At 46.9% G+C, this 18,719-nt stretch overlaps 1 protein-coding gene across 1 annotated transcript; it reads left to right on the top strand.

Annotated features, from left to right (window-relative positions):
- The first annotated feature begins 5,141 nt into the window (after positions 1-5,141).
- LOC112541871 (uncharacterized) lies at positions 5,142-18,253 on the top strand. Its single transcript, XM_088147271.1, has 5 exons — positions 5,142-5,378; positions 13,249-13,377; positions 15,105-15,769; positions 16,683-16,777; positions 17,830-18,253. Exons 1-5 carry the CDS (start codon positions 5,156-5,158, stop codon positions 18,251-18,253), a joined length of 1,536 nt encoding a protein of 511 aa, XP_088003397.1. The 5' UTR covers positions 5,142-5,155.
- The last annotated feature ends 466 nt before the right edge of the window (positions 18,254-18,719 follow it).

Below are 18,719 nucleotides of genomic sequence, written 5' to 3'. Positions count from 1 at the left end.
GAGGTTCTTTGGGGAGAAATATCCAAAGCTCAGCTCAGCCACTGCAATTTTAAGAAGCCGGTTATTTTGGGAGAGAACAGGTGGTTGCAACCCCACTTAGCTGCAGTTAAAACCATCGGAGCTAAACGGGGCCGTTCTTTTAATCAAATATATTTAGGGTTGCACTATACATTGGTGAAAACTTGACAGGCATCAGACCAAAACTGTCCCCTCCAAATAAGGACAGACAGCAATGGATCAGCAGCTGTTACCCGGGACAGAATCATTTGCAAACATGGTCAGCAGATCCAGTGAGCATTAAAAAGAATGAAAAAGAATGAAAGGCCCAGTTCAACCCCGTTCTCAGCCAGGGAACTCCCCAGGGGCGACTCTGAGCCAGCAGTTTTACCTCCGCTCAGTTTTAAAGCCAGATTATTTTTTTGATATAAATTTAAATGCCCTCTTCTGCAGGTCATTGCAAGCACCATCTAGAGGGCATTGTAGAATAGTTTACATGGGGATAGGATGGGGGGCTGTCTTTGCCAAGAAAGGACAAAGTTGCTAAGAGTTTGCAAAACTGGATCTAAAATACACACACACACACACACACACACACACCCCTCTGCAGCAAAGGAGAAGAGGGGGTCCAACTTGCCCAGCTAGACTCAAGTCCCATGGGGCAAAGTGCATCGGCATGAGAGGAAAGCACTTTGCACATGCACAGAGGTACACTTGCATGGCTACAGATGAGCAGGGTTGCTATGAAGTGGGTGTGATTTATAACTGGGGACACTGTAGCTACAAGTTCAAGAACATTTTTGGAAGGTTTTATTTGTGACTTCTCCAGCTAATGCTGAAAAGTTTTCAAAAATGGAGGGGCCACCCAAAGCTCTATTTCTAAATGAACAGGTCATTAAAATGTCGAAATGTGGAAATGAACCAAAGATATGTACAGTATGCAAAAGGCATACATACTTCTTTTTCCATTATTTTGTAAATTATTATACAGTTATTTCCACTCTCCACTTCCCTCGTTCCAAATTGAAATGCAGTGAAACCTTGATTGAACAGAGGCCAGTTAATGGATTTTGATTGTAATGGGACCAAATGTGTGTTTTGATTTCATTTCACTCCTGAAATAACAGATAGGCCTTTGTTTCTCAAACCTGTCTGAATGATCAACATAATTTACACCCTGAGCATCAATTTGCATCATTGGCATAATTGCAGAAATGACATGAACACCATTTGCACCAATTAAGATCATTTGCCTTTATAAATATCCGTGTGTGTGTGCCTTCAAGTCAGTGTTCACTCCTGGCGACTGCCTGGACAAGTCCCTGCAGTTTTCTTGGCAAGATTTCAGAAGGGGTTTGCCATTCCCTCCTTTCTAGGGCTGAGAGAGAGGGACTGGCCCGAAACACCCAGCTGGCTTTCTACCTAAGGTGGGACTGGAACTCACCATCTCCTGTTTTCTAGCCTGGTGCCTTAACTACTACACCAAACAGGTGCTCTTATGAATGTAAAAGTCAATAACCTAATTACGCAAGTGACATAAATCATGTCAATGACATGCATTCTGATTTAACAGCCATTTGGACTTAACAGACTCCCTTTCCCCCGAATGGTCCATTAAATCAGGGTTTTACTGTAATCATAGTCATGAAAGCACCCAACACTGAGCTCCACCCTTTGTCAGAGAAGGACCCTTTACTAACATGGGGGGCCAGGAGAGCATCAATTATGTTGGTGCCACATGTTTCCTCCTCTGCGGCTGGAGCGTAAGTTGCTAATAAGGTCCCTTTGCCTCACTTTCTGTTTGAATCTCTTCCTCCTTTCTGTCCTGAGATCTTGCTGTCCAACTGAAGGGCAATGAAGCCTGGCAGCGTGGTGGGTGTATGTTTGCACAGTGACTCCTTGGCAGCTGCCGTGGGTACCTGCCCCCAAACAAAGGTGTGTCCCTTCCCGCCTCTCCAGCCGCCATTCAGGGCTTCTGCTGGGATCTGAGCTGGCCTTCAGACCCGCCGCTCGCTTGGACGGAGAAGGAGGTGCAGAAGGGAGATCCGTTGGAGGGTTTGCCTTGCTGGGAAGCAGGTAATGGAGCTGGGGAGGGGGACACGGATGGAGGGGTCCTTAACATCGCTCAGCATCCCCATCCTCTGATCCTACCCCCATCCGCCCACAGCATGGATGTGCAAACCCAGCCTGAGAGGGAAGCTGTTTCTGGGTGTCGGGCATCAGTTCAGCAAAGTGCTCAGTAACATCTGAGTAAGCTTGTTGAAAGCAACAACAAGCTTACTCAGGACCAATTTTTCATCCCCTGGTAAGAAGGGATGCTTTGCAAATTTAAAGTAAGCGCTGTCTCTTCTCCTCTGAGAAGGGTCTTCGGGTTTCTCCCCAAAGACCATAGAACCATGGAGCGGGAGGGTCGGAGACCACCTAGTCTGCCCCCCGCCCAGGGCAAGAATCCACTGTTGCTTTGCCTACAGCTGTGGCTTTGATACATGGCTTAGAGGAGCTTTAGGTGGTGAGAAAATAAAATCAATAGTTATTATTATAAAATAAAGAAAATAAAATCCCCATACAGATTTCTTCACCTGCAGATCAGATCCCCCAAATGATATGGAGTTTTCCCCCCAAATTCCCCAGGCTTATGCTCTCCCCCCAGGAGGCAACATGAAAAATGCAACACCTCCCCACTGCCCGCCCCCCCCCCCCTGTACACACTCTGGAATTGAACCAAACGTTAGTGCAAAATTGCAGCAGAATTCAGGGGCTGGGAATCGTGCCCTCTGTTGGCTGAGAAGCAGCTGGCATCTCCGTGCCCATCTGAGGGGCTTCTAAAACCAGGCCATCGCCTTTGCTAAGTCACACACCTGGATGAGGGGGGCAGAGCAGTTTTACTTTATTTATTTATTTATTTATGCAATTTCTATAGCTTCCCATCTCAATCCAAGTGACGGCTTTCCTAGTGGGAGACTAAAAGAACTAGAATTTTAGCCTGGGGGGAAGGAAATCCAGGAGATGTATAAAATCAGGTACGGCGTTGAGTTTTCCTCCCATTCTCACAAAGTTAAACCTCCTCCTTTAAAGCAAAATGTGGGGAGAATCACGGAAGATCAAAGGAAGAAGTTGTGGCCAGTTGAATTGCTGCATACAGAAATGGGGAGGTCACCCATGAAGACAATTTTCAAAAAGTACTGGAGGAATTCAGTATTGGGGCTATCTTTCAGCACCCCTAGGGGGAGAAGGGGCAACAAGGGGTGTCATCACCCAAAGATGTCACCCCACGCACGTCACTCCCTAAACAAGGTCATCATGTGAATGATGTCATTGCATAAATGACATCATCACAAACGATGCCGTTGTTCCAGTGACACAAATTGCATCCTTTGCAGGATGACGTCACGGGGCGAGGGGCATCGCTGTCCCACTGGGACCATCCATGGCTGTTGAATTCACCACCCTGAGTCATAATGGGGTTGGGTGGCTTATAAAGGTATAAATAGAAGCAAGGGCTGTTTCTGAATCCGCAAGTCCCCAACAGCATCTCTTATAGGGCAAGTGATGGGGACCAAGAGGGGACAGGGTGATGGCTGCTCCGGGTCCATGTTTGTGACACCTCGGCAAGGGTCTGGCCAGCCACGGTGAGCCACCGAAGGTTCGGCTGGATCCTTCCACAGTGAATTTCCCGTCTCCAAGCCGTGGCGGAGGCTGTGGAGAGAACCCTGTTGGCGGTTTGTCCGTTCCTGCCAAGTTCCTCCTCCTTCTCTCTCCCAACCGTCAAAAATACCACTTTCTGGCAAGCCCGGGCGTGTGTTTTGTACACACAGCTGCTGGGAGTGAAAACATTAATCAGAAGCTTTTTAGCTGTCAGCTGCTGAAAAAGGCCCTGAGATGCACCGTATGTTCTCCCTCGGGGGCAGTGCAACGGCGGGAAGGAGTGGGAGAAACAGTGAGAATTGGGATCAAGGTGGTGGGGCTCCAGAGGACGCTTTTGACAATGGCCTTGTGGATCGTGCAGTGTGGTAACACAAGCGCCAGCCTGTCCCGGAACCCCTGATGGTTTGGATCTCGTGCCCCCTTCGAGGCAACAGAGATTCTCTTTGACTTTTTGGAATCTCCTCGAGGTGGTCCTGAGATTATACAGTCCTTGGTTCCCTAGAAAGCAAGGGGAGCACCCCAATTGCAGAGGCCCGCACCACGCACTGGATTCAGCATGAGCTTATCTTTTACATTTAGACAGTCATTTGGGCCTTCCCAGCATCTTCTGAGCCATTGTCTTCAATGGTTCAAAAACAATGGAGGAAGGATTGCAGTGAGAAGACGGTGTGTCTGTTGGTGTGCCTGTCTCTGTGTGTGCATGGAACTTCCAAGGCATATTCTGCCCGTACGGGTTGGGTTTTTTTTAATCTAAAGAAGATTCTGCTCTGACCAGACTTCCCTTTCTCCAAACTAGCATTGTTTCTCCAAACTCAGATGGTGGCTGCTTAGAAGCCACCATCTGGAGGTCTCTAGGGTCCTTTGGAGAAGCTGTGGCTGCTTGATCTCCACTTAGATGGAAGGGAGGTTTTGGAGGGAGCCCCCCAGCTTCCATATTTCGATCATACCTCCTCCTCTTTCTTGTTCAACGAATCTGTCAGCTCCACCAGGTAGACCAGACCATGACTCAACTCCACAGGAAAGCTAAGACTACTTTTCTTGAGATTGGCTACAATAACAGAACTTTGCAAGTCAGATTGTTTTGGACTTCCCCCCCTTCTTATTTATTTTTTATCTATTTATACATAGACTTATCCCCGCCCATCTCCCCACAATGGGGGACTCTGGGCGGTTTAGATCAAATTAAAACAAATAAATACATGATTATACCCATGTGAATTAGGGAGGTATCTCTCTGAGCCGTTTCCCCATACTCTGTGCTTGTTATGGACTTAAGTCATGTTCCGCTCGTTGCTTTGGTAACAGATTTGACCAATCCCTGTCAAGGTCATGTTCCTTACTCTCCACAGAACTAATGTTGGGTCCCAAGTTTCGCTGCCAAGCCCATGCATCGGAGCAGGAAAGGGATCGTGGATCCTGCTCAATCCTCCGGAAAGGGAAAGGCACTTCTGCAGCTCCAGCTGGAATCACTTGGAATGATCCTCTTCTTCTTCAGCCATGCTTGGCTCCAGCCATGTCTCGGCACCTGGCTTGGAGGATCAGGTGCCTCAAGGAGAACTGCCCTTGTGATAAGAAGCTGCGGGCTCTGAAGAAAATGATTCTTGCCCAGCGGCGCAAATGCATCTCCTGCCTTCCAGAAGAGAAGACACCAGGCCTCCCCTTTGTAGGGGAACCTCGGAGCACGAAAACTCTCAAGAGGAAAGTCTGCAAAGCTGTTTACTCGGCTCCAGCTCCAGGTTAGTCTAGGACAGTGCTTCTTAACGTTGGCCACTTTAAGGTGGGTGGACTTCAACTCCCAGAATTCCCCAGCCAACCCTAACCCTAACCCTAACCCTAACCCTAACCCTAACCCTAACCCTAACCCTAACCCTAACCCTAACCCTAACCCTAAGGTTTTCTCAACCTTAAAGTGGCCAAGGTTGAGAAACACTGGTCTAGGATGCCTTGTTCTTAGTTAGTTTTGAAATGGAGGGGGCTCTGTTGTCAGCCCTACTAGGTAGGCAAGACTATGAAATCACAGGAAGATGAAAATTCCTTTGGCTGAGATTGGCTGTAACAGAATCTTGCAAGTCTGATTGTGCTGGACCGCCTCCCCTTTTTACACTCCAGTGAATCAGGGAGGTGTCTCTATGAGCTGCTTCTGAATGTTATCTTGTCGCTCTGGGCTTAAACAATAGTTCAGCTCCTTTTGCTTAAGTGCCTGCATATTTCTGTGAAGGCCATCTTCCTTACACCCTACACTTCTGCCTGCCTGGGCTTGGAACATGAGTGATGGCCCTGTTGTGCTCTTACATTGGCATGCATTCATTTTTAAATGCTGTTATGCACGCCGGGCAAACTTGTTTGCTCCTAGTTTCTTGGATGAAAATGACATGAGACTCAGCCATTCCAGAGTTGCACGCAGCCCAAATTCTCCCCAGTCTGCTTAGGTTGAATGCTGCATTTGCTGAAGACCAAGGGTGCAATTTCCTTCCATGGGAACAATGCTCCCGGGATAACATTAAGAGCGTTCTTCAGCCATTCCCCAAACTTCTCACCCCTGCAGTTCCTCCTAGCTAAGCCTGGGCCATGTGCTAAGGCCCAAACCAAAGAAACTCCATCGAGACTTAGCACAGCTCATTTCAACCTGCAGATTAGGCTGGAATATGGTGGACCAACTCAAGGGGTGTTGGGTCAGACTGAATTCTTAAGGCCGCCCATTGTCCATGCCTACAAAGCCCAAGCAGTCAGTCCAGATCGCTACCCTGGATTCAGGCTGATAATAGAGCAGTCTGGGGATTCCTCCAGCTGCTAAGAAGGCCAAGCAACCTCACAGGCTTCTTTGGGGTTATTATTAAAACCTAGCTTCAGTATTATAGACCCATAGAATTGGAGGGGTCTCAGAGATCACCTAGTCCAACTTCCTGCTCAGTGCAGGATCCACTAGAGCAATGTTTCTCAACCTCACCATCTTTAACCCTAACCCTAACCCATGCTGGCCGGGGCATACTGGGAGTTGACGTCCACCCATCCTAAAGTTGCTGAGGTTGAGAAACACTGCACCAGAGCATCTCGGACAGATGACGTCTGTTTGAAGACCTCTAGCATGGGTGAACTCACCACTTCATGTGACAACCTGTTCCACTGGCTGATGTCTTATGCAGTCAGGAAGTTCCTCCTGATATCTAACTTCCTTCCTTGTAGTTTTGACTCCACCGGTTCTGCTCCTGCCCTCTGAAGCGCTAGAGAAGGTCCACAACCCTTTGTCATCATCTCTCTCCTTAGTCATCCAAATCACGTATAATCTTGTCTCTTTGATGAAGGTCATAGCAGAAGAGCAGGAAAGAAGCCGAGAACCCACCAGAACACAGCTTCTTCTTCCCTGAAGGCACAGAAAGAGAGAGGTGAGGTCCCGAAGAGGGAGGAACAGCTGCTGCAAATTGTTTCAACTTTTATAAAAGCCAGCTTTCAGGGCAAAAAGGAGAAAGTTGTTTGGTTCGCATTTGGAACATGAATTTATTTAAGTTGACATTTGGAGCCAATGTCTCTTTCTCTTTCCTTCTTTTTTCTTTTCCATTTTTGTTATGAACTAAATAGAAAAAGCAAAGAAACAATTCACAAAATTATAAAAAAAAAGAAAAAAAGCTTTAAAAAGAAGCCCAAACACATAAGACGTATATTTACAGACCTACATATATCAATAAATTAAAGCCATGATTCCTTACAGTCATCCATAGCTGATCTCTATTAATCAATTCTGCAAACCACTAAATAGTTGGAGCTATAGGTCTTTTGGCTATGCGTCCACCCAATGTCACTTTTTCAAAGGTAACATTTGCAATTCACGCTTCTCCAGATTTTGCAATCCGGCTCGTTAGCATTAATATATAGACCCTGATACAAAACAGTCTATTGCATGAAAGTAAAGCACAGCATGCTTTATCTAGGAAATTCTTTGCAAGCACTGGGTACGTTAGGACAAGTTGCAAAGGGATGCCATACTTTCAGGAAAATGTGAAATAGATTTCAATATTATTGGAAACTTTAACGTTGGATGAGCCCGGTTTGACACGCTTGCAGAAATGAGAACTTGAAAGAAATTGAACATGACACGTTCACTCATCTCTACGGGGAACTTGTAATGTGGGTGTGTAGCCCATGATGGAAGTTGTTAAATAGCTAGATAGCCCACAGCGACCTTCTTATTACCTGATCAGGTCAACAGCCCAGTTGAGTCATCTGAAATGCCAAGGATTTCACTCACACAGACGGTGTGGCTGGGGCCAAGGGGACAGGCCCGAGGCTAAAATGAATGACTTGGAACTGTTTATCATCAAGGAAAGAATATTGGGCGAAGGTGAGCAAAGTGGTGTGTGTGTTTGTGAGTGATACAGGAAACCAGCACAATCCACCCTGTTCGCCCTCAAGAGGGGCATCTGGAGAAAAAGGAGAAGATGCTCTCCAAGAAGATAAAGAGATCACTTCCAAAATGGACCTCAAGTTTAGCTTCATAGAAAGTTCTTCCAAGGCTGAAGCTGGCCAGGTGGGAAGCTCTGATTCTCAAACCCGCCGAACTGTTAAGTCAAGAGGAGTCAAGCCCAGTGGACTCTGGGCTTGAAGAAAAGAATCTGTTGATGTGAAAGGTGGGAGGAAAAAATGTAGGACTGAAACGCAAGGGAAGAGACCTGTAAGGAGACTTGGCTCCTGTGAACTGTGGCAGGCAGATAGAATCACAGGGTTGGAAGGACATTGGAGGTCTCCTAGTCCAAGGCCTGTCCAGGGCAGGAATCCTCAGACCATCCCAGACCAGCAGCTACCCAACCTTTGCTTGAAACCCTCCAGTGATGGAGACCCCGTGAGTCCAGGAGGCAAGATGGTCCATTGCTTCATAGTTCTCACAGTCAGGAATTTCCTCCTTCCTTTGAGTTTGGATCTCCCTCTGTAAAACTTCCATCCACTGATTCTTACCCTATTCTTGGTCATTATGAAGAATAAATCTGTACCCCCTTCCCAAGGAGAGCCCTTCAAGGATTGGAGAAGTCTTCTATCATGTCTCCCTCCAGCCTTTTCTTCTTTAGGTTAAACAGACCCAAGTCTTCCTCACATAGATCATGTTTCTTCTCCATAATAAAACCATTTATCTCACCCACAGAGGTGGCTGAGGTATGTGTCTTGAAATCTGCAAGATGGCAGGCAGGGTGTTGTGACTGAAGCCCCTATCCCTTCAATACATACTCGTACCAAAGGGCAATGCTTTGAGCATGATGCCAGGCCTGCCATCTTGCAGATTTTGACCTCCTCCCCACTCCCCACAGATCACCTTGCTATCTGAGTCTATCCATGAAGTCTCTGAGCTTGGCTAGTTACAGAATTCCAGGCACGTTCCTGCAGAGGTAGATCTATTGTCATGCCGAGGCGTCAGCCTTCCCAGGAAACACGACCAGACAAGCTAGTTCTACTTTATTGTAGGGCTACATTAACAGAATCTTGCAAGTCTGAAAGTACAATTCTCCCCCCATCTCCTTTATACCCCAAGAAACTAGGGAGGGTCCCTTCTGAGCCTCCTTCTCTTCCCATTATGCAGCTGAGGGCTGGGCTCCCTCTTATCTGACCGTTCCCTTGGCAGCCTCTCTTCTCAAGGTCTTTGTCGCATACCATTTCACTAGGAGAGAAGTTCGAGAATTTGTTCAAAACCTTTTGTGGGTCAACTGTTTTTCCTTCTCCCAGAAAATGTTTCTAAGGGTGTTGCCACCCCAATCTGGGGGCACGCGTTGCTGCCAACTGTGCTGCCCACTTCTGATGGGCGGTTGGGTGAAAAATGAAGAGGGGCTTTACGCCCCGAGCTACCATCTCATGTTCTAGCTTTGGTCTACGAACCAGCAGAACCTACTGCAATTTTAACACTATCTCTTTTGAACTGTCATATTTGTAAATGGCAAGCTGCGGGGTGTTCACAGGGAAGGGGTCAAAAAAGTCAATATGGCGGCTGCAACCACCCCGCATGGACCCCCTGGAGGTCTGCCATACTCCCCCCTTCTCCCCCTCCGACGGAAAACCGATCTGAAAACCAAAATCTCATCCAAGGGAGCCAAACGCAAACAATGTGGCTCCCCGTCCGACGCAAAGCAGAGATGGGGTGTTCCATTTTAAAATGCATGAAAAATTAAATAATTTCCCCCGGCTGTCTTGCTCCCCCCTCCCCGCCCCTGCCCCCAATGCTTTGTTTTAATGGATTGTTTGAAAAATGGCACGGTCTTCTTCCTGAGAGGGCAGGTCGTAATCGTCCCGGGCCACGCGAGACATCCATCACTGTTGCTGTCAGTGTCAGTAGAAAGCTTTGCCGGCCATTAAGCGCTGTCAGTGACGAAGCCGGGGAGATGAATGAGGGGTCGCAGGTCGGAGGTAAAGCGCTGGGAGGTTTGATGAATTGGAGATTTGCAGCAGTTAACAAAAAATTAAGTCAGGCTGGGGATAAAATATTCATGGAAACAGGAGGGAGCATTGCTGGGGAAACTCCGAGATGCCGCGGTGGCTTTTGCCCCTCTGATCTTCGGCTGGGCGGGGAGAGAAGGTCGCTCAGCTCCAGGCAGACTGTCCTAGGCCAGAAGCTCCAGCAGGGGGCGCTAGAGGCTTTCTCGCTCCGCTTCCCTGGCCAGCCTTGAAACCAAACTGTCAATCGTGGTTTGGATGGGTTTCTCACTTTGGCTAAGGCGTCAGGTTTCTCTTTGCAGAGCGCCTTGACGTACAGAGTTTTTGCAAGCGATTCTCCCCGATGGAGCCGCGCGTTTAGACCCCCTGCATTTTTCTGAGAGCTCGGGGGCAACTCTGGGAGGATCCCAGGAAGGGTGGAGGAAGTTATGGAGTCCTCGGGGCTCTCTGAGCTGGGCTGTTTGCTTGCAGACGTTTCGCTACCTGACTAGGTAACGTCATCAGAAAGTTATGGGAAGCCCCTTCTGACTTTCTGCAGGAAACAGGAAAAAAAATGAAGTTAAGATATATGGATTTGGTGACTAGTAAAATGAATAGATTATAGAAAAAAGGGATGTTAAGTTGAAATCTTAGAGTAAGAGATACGATGAGATTCTATTTGTATCTGCTGTAAAGGAAGTCATTCTATTCTCTTTCTTGATTATTGGTTCTTGTTAGTTTCTATCTGGTTTTTTTTAAACTTCATTATTAAAAAAAAGAAAGTTATGGGGCAAAAGGCACCTGCTGAGCAGGGAGGTCAAAAAAGTCAAGATGGGGCTTATAGCTTACCAATTAGAAAAGGCTCATGGAAGGTTGGCTTTGTATACGGCCATGTCTCTCAACCTCAGCAACTTTAAGAGGCGTGGACTTCAACTCCCAGAATTCCCCGCCTCTTAAAGTTACTGAGGTTGAGAGTCAGTGGTACACAATAACTGCAGCAAAGCTACTATATGCACGAAGATGGAAAAATACGGAAATTCCCACAATGGAGGAATGGAGGGTAAAGATGACAGAATTGGCAGAAAGGGAAAAACTGACCTGCTTGTTCAGGGATAAAAAAAAATACTTTCCTAAAAGACTGGAAACCTTTTATGGACTTTTGCAGGAAATAGAAGTGATGATGTATGCTTGTGATGATTGAAAAAGGATTAAAGAAGGGGCTGAAGAGATTTTCTCAATAATAAGAGGGAGGAGGGATAATGAGTTTTTTATTGCTGAAAAGAAGGTTGGAAGTGCCTTATTTTTTCTTGTTTCTTTAACTTATTTTCTTTCTTATTCTATTTTGCTTTTTGCACTTTCTCCTTCCTTCCTTCCCTCCCTCCCTCCCTCCTTCCTTCCTTCCTTCCTTCCTCTCTCTCTCCCTCTTTCTTTCTCTCTCTTTCTCCTTCCTTCCTTCCTTCCTCTCTCTCACTCTTTCTTTCTCTCTCTTTCTCCTTCCTTCCTTCCCCCTTTCCTTTCCTTCCTTCCTTCCTTCCTTCCTTCCTTCCTTCCTTCCTTCCTTCCTTCCTTCCTCTCTCTCTCCCTCTTTCTTTCTCTCTCTTTCTCCTTCCTTCCTTCCTTCCTTCCTTCCTCTCTCTCTCTCTCCCTCTTTCTTTCTCTCTCTTTCTCCTTCCTTCCTTCCCTCCCTCCCTCCCTCCTTCCTTCCTTCCCCATCTTTCCTTCCTTCCTTCCTTCCTTCCTTCCTTCCTTCCTTCCTTCCTTCCTTCCTTCCTTCCTTCCTTCCTTCCTCTCTCTCCCTCTTTCTTTCTCTCTCTTTCTCCTTCCTTCCTTCCTTCCTTCCTTCCTTCCTTCCTTCCTTCCTTCCTTCCTTCCTTCCTTCCTTCCTCTCTCTCCCTCTTTCTTTCTCTCTTTCTCCTTCCTTCCTTCCTCCCTCCCTTCCTTCCCTCCCTCCCTCCCTCCCTCCTTCCTTCCTTCCTTCCTTCCTTCCTCTCTCTCTCCCTCTTTCTTTCTCTCTCTTTCTCCTTCCTTCCTTCCTTCCTTCCTTCCTTCCTTCCTTCCTTCCTTCCTTCCTTCCTCTCTCTCTCCCTCTTTCTTTCTCTCTCTTTCTCCTTCCTTCCTTCCTTCCTTCCTCTCTCTCTCCCTCTTTCTTTCTCTCTCTTTCTCCTTCCTTCCTTCCTTCCTTCCTACCTACCTTCCTTCCTTCCTACCTCTCTCTCACTCTTTCTTTCTCTCTCTTTCTCCTTCCTTCCTTCCTTCCTTCCTCTCTCTCACTCTTTCTTTCTCTCTCTTTCTCCTTCCTTCCTTCCTCCCTTCCTTCCTTCCTTCCCTCCCTCCTTCCTTCCTTCCCCATCTTTCCTTCCTTCCTTCCTTCCTTCCTTCCTTCCATCCATCCTTCCTTCCTTCCTTCCTTCCTTCCTCTCTCTCTCCCTCTTTCTTTCTCTCTCTTTCTCCTTCCTTCCTTCCTTCCTTCCTTCCTTCCTTCCTTCCTTCCTTCCTTCCCTCCCTCCTTCCTTCCTTCCCCATCTTTCCTTCCTTCCTTCCTTCCTTCCTTCCTTCCTTCCTTCCTTCCTTCCTTCCTTCCTTCCTCTCTCTCTCCCTCTTTCTTTCTCTCTCTTTCTCCTTCCTTCCTTCCTTCCTTCCTTCCTTCCTTCCTTCCTTCCTTCCTTCCTTCCTCCCTCCCTCCCTCCCTCCCTCCCTCCCTCCTTCCTTCCTTCCTTCCTTCCTTCCTTCCTTCCTTCCTTCCTTCCTCCCTCCCTCCCTCCCTCCCTCCCTCCCTCCCTCCCTCTTCCCCTCCCTTCCCTTCCCTTCCCTTCCCTTCCCTTCCCTTCCCTTCCCTTCCCTTCCCTTCCCTTCCCTTCCCTTCCCTTCCCTTCCCTTCCCTTCCCTTCCCCACTGCCTCTGACTATTTCTGAATCGATGGCTGGCGTGGGTCTTCCGGGCGGTGTGGCCGTGTTCTGGAAGTTTTGTTTCCTAACGTTTCACCAGCACCTGTGACCGGCATCTTCAGAGGGCAGGAGCACAGACAGGAGCAGTTCTCTCTGTGCCCAGGGTGATGTGACCCTTTTGTGGGTCACAGGTGCTGGCGAAACGTTAGGAAACAAAACTTCCAGAACATGGCCACACCGCCCGGAAGACCCACAGCAGCCATCGTATGCCGGCCATGAAAGCCTTTGACAATACATATTCCTGAATGCTTCCTCTTTTGTGCTTAAATTCCAGCTGTTAATTTATTTGGTGCATCTGCTTGGAGGGAAGGCCAAAAACTGGCCAGAAACATTCTCGGCCCACCTCTGAAATATCCCAACCCGAAAACTGGATTGCAAAGCGAAGGAAAGGAGCCTATCAAAGGTACTTTTAGATATATGTAAAAAAATTATGTTTCATTTATTCTGGTTCAAGTCATGCTTAAGAGAGTTCTCTTCAAATTGTCTCTTGTTTCAGGGTCACAATTCCTGGTTTTGAAGCCTCCCCTTGGCAGTATTTATGTCTGCAGGGTGTGGTCAAAAAAGTCAAGATGGCAGTCACAATGGTGCAATCAAAGTTCTGCCAGTTTTTTATGGGCATGTGGTGGCCATCTTGACTTTTCTGACCACCCCGAGAACACCCTTGTCCCCTGCTAAGAGCTTAATTAAAAACAGCTAATTCCTATCTTTGGGCTTTCTCTAGAACTGCATTTAAATATAATGCAGTTATATAAATTGAATGAAATAAACAAATTTAAGCCAAGGTGGTTAGGGAATGCTCGAATGTTTTCTGAAGTTGATGCTACTTCTGAATTTGCACCTAAGTGGCTTAAATTAAATTAAATAGACATAAGAGGAGATTTGGTGGGGAGGGATGATGAAAGATCATACAGATTCTGTAGAAATTCTGCCTTTTGGGGACCCTGTGGACGTCTCTGGTCCCCAACATGGCTCCCTCCCAGATGCATGGGGACTCCCACCCAGAATTCACAGGAGGGGCCATTTCCCCTGGGGGATTCTGGGCATTGAAGTCCACGTACCTGGAGTGTGCCCGGGCTAAGGAAGCCTGTGTATGGGGCCATAAACTGATGATGAAAGCTTTGCAGGGGTGGGTTTGCTCTCAGGGTGTTCCTTGATTCTGTTAAGGATTTGCAGGTGGCTGGAATGGCAAGGGGTACATTGGCACGATTATGGTTCGTGCATCAGCAGTGACCCTTCAGGGGTGTGGTCAAAAAAATCAAAATGGCAGTCCAATTGAAGCCCTGTGACAAACATAAAAAACAGATGGAGCTTCAGTTACAGGCTCAGGACATCTCTAGGACAGAATTTTATTGCATATGTATGAAGGTCCCCATGGAATGAGTGATCAACTTTCTTTCAGGGGTGCTGAGCCTCTCCCTGCTCTGAGTGACCCCCACTCTGTCATCTGGATATGAGGGGCATGGGAAGATAACTTCCCCCCTCCCCTCCCCTCCCCTCCCCTCCCCTCCCCTCCCCTCCTCCTCCTTCCTTCCTTCCTTCCTTCCTTCCTTCCTTCCTTCCTTCCTTCCTTCCTTCCTTCTTCCTTCTTCCTTCTTCCTTTCCTTCTTTCCAATGAACTGCACAGAATAGATTTGCAAAAAGGGAGACATTCAGAAGAAACGTGCTGTGCACAGAAATTCAGCATATTTTTTTTCCACTCCATCTGACAAAAAATCATTTGGTTTCTAACTTTCTGGTGAAGGAGGTGAAAACTTTGGATAATTTTTCCTGGGAGGAGCGATGCATTCTTGTACTTCTGTGCAAATGGCTGTGTGTGTGTGTATGTGTGTGAATGTCCTGTCTCTTGCTGCATCATCCTTTCCCATCCAGGGAAGGAGAAGAGAGAAATTTGCGCAGGAACCTTTTTCAATAATGGTGTTGATGCCATTGCTGAGGGAGGATCCTGCCTTGGGGAAATTTTTGGAGAATATCTCCTTCCCTGGAGCATTGAGGAGAAATTGTCCACTCAGTTTCTCTGTTCACAAGCTTGATGGAGAGTTTTAAAGGATCATTTATGCCCACTCTGGAAAAAAAAAATTGGACAGATGGATGAGAAACCAGACATACAGAAACTGATATTCTTTCCCCTAGAATCTCAGAGGGATTTATCAACAGTATCCCAGTTAAAGCAGAGCTTCAGAAAAAATGGGCAAGTTGTACAGCCTGAAATGGAGAAAATGAAACGAGAAGGACAAGCTGCAGAACCCAACCGTAAACCACAGGACTGGAAGAACCCTGGCTGGATACAGAAATGGAGCAGAAGGCACCAGAAGGCTCCAGATACAGAGAAGGGGAGTGAAAATCAGCCAAGGTCCACAGGAAGGGCAAGAAAGGCAGGACCTCAGAGGGGTTCCTCTGATGGGCTGAAGACCACGTGTTCTCCCAAGATTGAAAACGCGTCTGCTGATGCTCGGGCGATGGGCACGAGAGAGTCCTCCAGACGCTGCAAGGGAAGGTCGAGTGGATCTCCTCTGAGAAGTGACACTTCTGGGAAAGAATGCCAACTCACAGCCAGGCTGGCAGAGGGCAGGAAGAAGCCGTACAGTCCCGAACAGGTCCGTGAATTTATGGATCAGAAGGCAGCTGAGAGACATAGGCGGATCCAAGAAGAGAGAAGGACCTCGAAGAAAGCCCACGAAGAGAGAAACAAGAAACTTCAAGAAGTCTACCGAAAACAGAGAGAAGCAGTCAACAGAAAAGGCCATTGTGTCAAGCGACTGAGTGAAGATGTGACTTGCAAGCATAATCTTGATTCGGTAAGGACATCACGGTCAGAAAGAAGTGATAAATGAGGGAGAGCTTTGTTGGAAAGTCCCGTGCTAAGATTGAGTCCCATGTGGGGTTTGCGTGCTATCTCCGAAGCAGCAGCCCGGATCAGCTGTTTGCATAAGATGCTAAACCATGGTTAACTGAACTATGGCTTACCAAATTAATCCAGTTGGCTGCATTCACAGGAAATGACGAGATTAGGCGCAAAGGTTCCAACTGTGTTTAGCCTACTGTGTTGTATGAACCCATCTGATACGTTTCAGGCAGGGAAAATAATCTGTCTCTGGGTTGGATTGGACTGATAATCCTTCCTTGGGCCATTATACTTCTCTGATCTGTGGAAGAGGTACTGAACATGCGTTCAGGAGCGGAAAAGAAACTTCGGTTGTCCATCTGTCCAGGCCAGATAATGCTCCAACTTCATAAGCCTACATAATGGCCATAGTAGCCTGTTATAATAAGCCATGGTTTGTTTTAATCATGGTTTGCTGAGTAAGGCATAATCGCTGGGTTCCCTTGTAACATTAAACCATGATTTACTGGTTACAATGGCTGGGTGTGAACAGTCTAAATCAAAAGCAAGGGACCTCCTTAGGGTTTATAAATTGGGTCAACCTAGTTTAACCTCTCATACCCCCAAATGGTAGGAGGGATGAACAGACAGACTGGCCTCTTCCTGTTTCCCCTGAAGGTGGCTTTAAATGATTTTATACCACTATAAAACAACCCTGTCCAGCCTCCACTAGCCCTCCAGATGTTTGGCCTTCAACCCCCAGAATTCTCAGCAATGGTTATGCCAGAGGGGCCATGCTGGGGGGTGAAGGCCACACATCTGTCCCAGGTTGGGGGAAGCTAATATAAAATAATTCTGTGATTTTCAGACGCTGTTTTAAATTTTAGAAATACACAGGTGGGCCACATCCAGGAAGAGACGACACGGAATGGGTTCATCGAGTATCACAGGCTCTGCTAAGGAATGAGTCAAAATTCAACAGGTACATGACAGTTATTCCCAAGTTGCATAAGTGTGCATAGTTGTGGCAGAGGTTTATAAGTATTATTTTACTCAAACCACCACTGTTTTCTACGTATGTTTCTGGGTTCATTACATTACTGCTTCTTCTTCTTGAAAGTGACTTGCAAACCAGCTTAGTGAAAAAGTGACTGACAATTTAATAACTGGCAAAGAGGATCTGTAGGATTGTCAAAGGGAAGAGGAAGGGAGTTTATTCTCTACAGGTAGTCATCGTTTAGCAACTGCTTCATTTAATGACTGTTCACAGTTATGACGGTGATGAAACAGTAACTTTAGAACCAATCCTTGCGTTTACAACCTTTTCAGGTATGTAAAGCAAAAGAAAGCTGAAGTAGATCATAAGCATAGTTGTGGTTTCACTTAGTGACCACTTCACTTAATAACCAAGTTACCGGTCCCAATTGTGGTCACTAAATGAGGACTATCTGCATTGCCCCAGGGGGCCGGACCAGAACCAGCTACAAGGAAGGAGGTTTGCTTAGACAGGAACTCCCTAACTGTACAACCTGTCAGCCAGTGGAACAGATTGCCACATGAAGTGGTAAGTTCTCCTTCAATGGAGATCTTCAAACCATCTGTTGAAGATGCTGTACTGGATCCTGCTCTGAGAAGGGGGTTGGACTAAATGACCTTCCAGACCCATTCCGTCTCTGTGATTCAGGTGGTGCAATCCTACGGATACTGTTAGGACTATTTCATTGGATTTATTTTATACCCTAATAGTTCAATAAAGAGACTTGATGTGGTTTTTTCTGTGGAATTCCTTTGTTATTCCATTAGTGAGCTGGACCCAAGGATGGCCAAAACAGGACAAGTGACCCCAATGCTGGGATTCTGTCCCTCCACGGGCCCTGAAGGTCAGCTGAGGAGCCCTCTGAAACTCAAGCACTTGGACATCTCCTCCCCTCAGGCAAGCCACCACTCACCAAGCCCTCTTCTTCCCTGGAGAGGGGATGTTATTGGCATGGGGACACCATTCTCCTCAGACATCTCTACCCCCTCTTCTTACAGAAGTAAGCAAGAGAGAGTAAGGGCCATTCACAACTTAGCTAAGGACCTCAGTGGGAGGCTGGGGAGAGAAATGGAGAGGTTACAAGCAACCAAGGCTTCAAGGGATCAAGGATGTCCACCTGGAACTCCATCTGTTCCCGAGAGGTCTCAGATGACTACTCCACCTGGAGCTCCTCATGAGAAGTTTGATGCCCCAGAAAATGCAGAGGCCATTTGGGGTTCAAGACCTTCATTGAGTCCACCAATGTGTCCTCAAGCCAAAGGAGAGCGGGCTTGTCTCGAGAAAGGGCTAGGAATGGTCAAGGAGAGGATCATCCAACATCTTCTGCCAGTTGACGGAGATGGCCTTGAAGTGATGCAGATGGACTCGCTTGAGAGAACGCAAGGCACGACTGAGACAAAAAGGCTGAACGGAGGTTGGTAGAGGTGCTACTGTATTGTCCTTCCTTGTTTTAGCAAACCAGATATTACTGTGATGTTCTGCATTTGTTTATTTATGCGCAGTAACTTGCCAGAATCTCTTGCAAATTAATGTGGCCGTTATTGTCTTATGACTTGCTTGCTTTATTTATTTATTTCATCATTTTATAGGCAATCCCAGTCAAAAGATTCCAAGCGGATTACGCTACACTAAAAATGATAAAATCCAATAATAGGAATAAGAATAATGTACTATTAAGCCCAATATTATCTAACGTAGATTGGCAAATTAAGAGGGTTTTTTTTGAGGGACTGTTCATTGAAATGGATGGTTCCTGTTCTCCATTCAGCCCATTTTATTGCAAGGTAGCACAAGGTTGGGAATAGCCAAATTATTCCTCACATATTCACTTTTCTGTAAAATGTCTTAATCCACAACAGGGCAATGCTTTCATTAGCTCAGCCGAAGA

This window comes from Python bivittatus, unplaced genomic scaffold (genome assembly GCF_059951505.1).
Source record: "Python bivittatus isolate LINGU-HERP-01145 unplaced genomic scaffold, Pbiv_v1 ctg000160_np1212, whole genome shotgun sequence".
NCBI lineage: Eukaryota > Metazoa > Chordata > Lepidosauria > Squamata > Pythonidae > Python > Python bivittatus.
This window is presented reverse-complemented; position numbering and strand designations above follow the sequence as displayed.

Coding starts and splice junctions, on each gene's coding strand:
- LOC112541871 (XM_088147271.1), top strand. CDS start 5,156: ATGTCTCGGCACCTGGCTTGGAGGATCAGGTGCCTCAAGGAGAACTGC. Junction 5,379..13,248: donor TTACTCGGCTCCAGCTCCAG/GTTAGTCTAGGA, acceptor CTTAAATTCCAG/CTGTTAATTTATTTGGTGCA. Junction 15,770..16,682: donor GCAAGCATAATCTTGATTCG/GTAAGGACATCA, acceptor TTTAAATTTTAG/AAATACACAGGTGGGCCACA.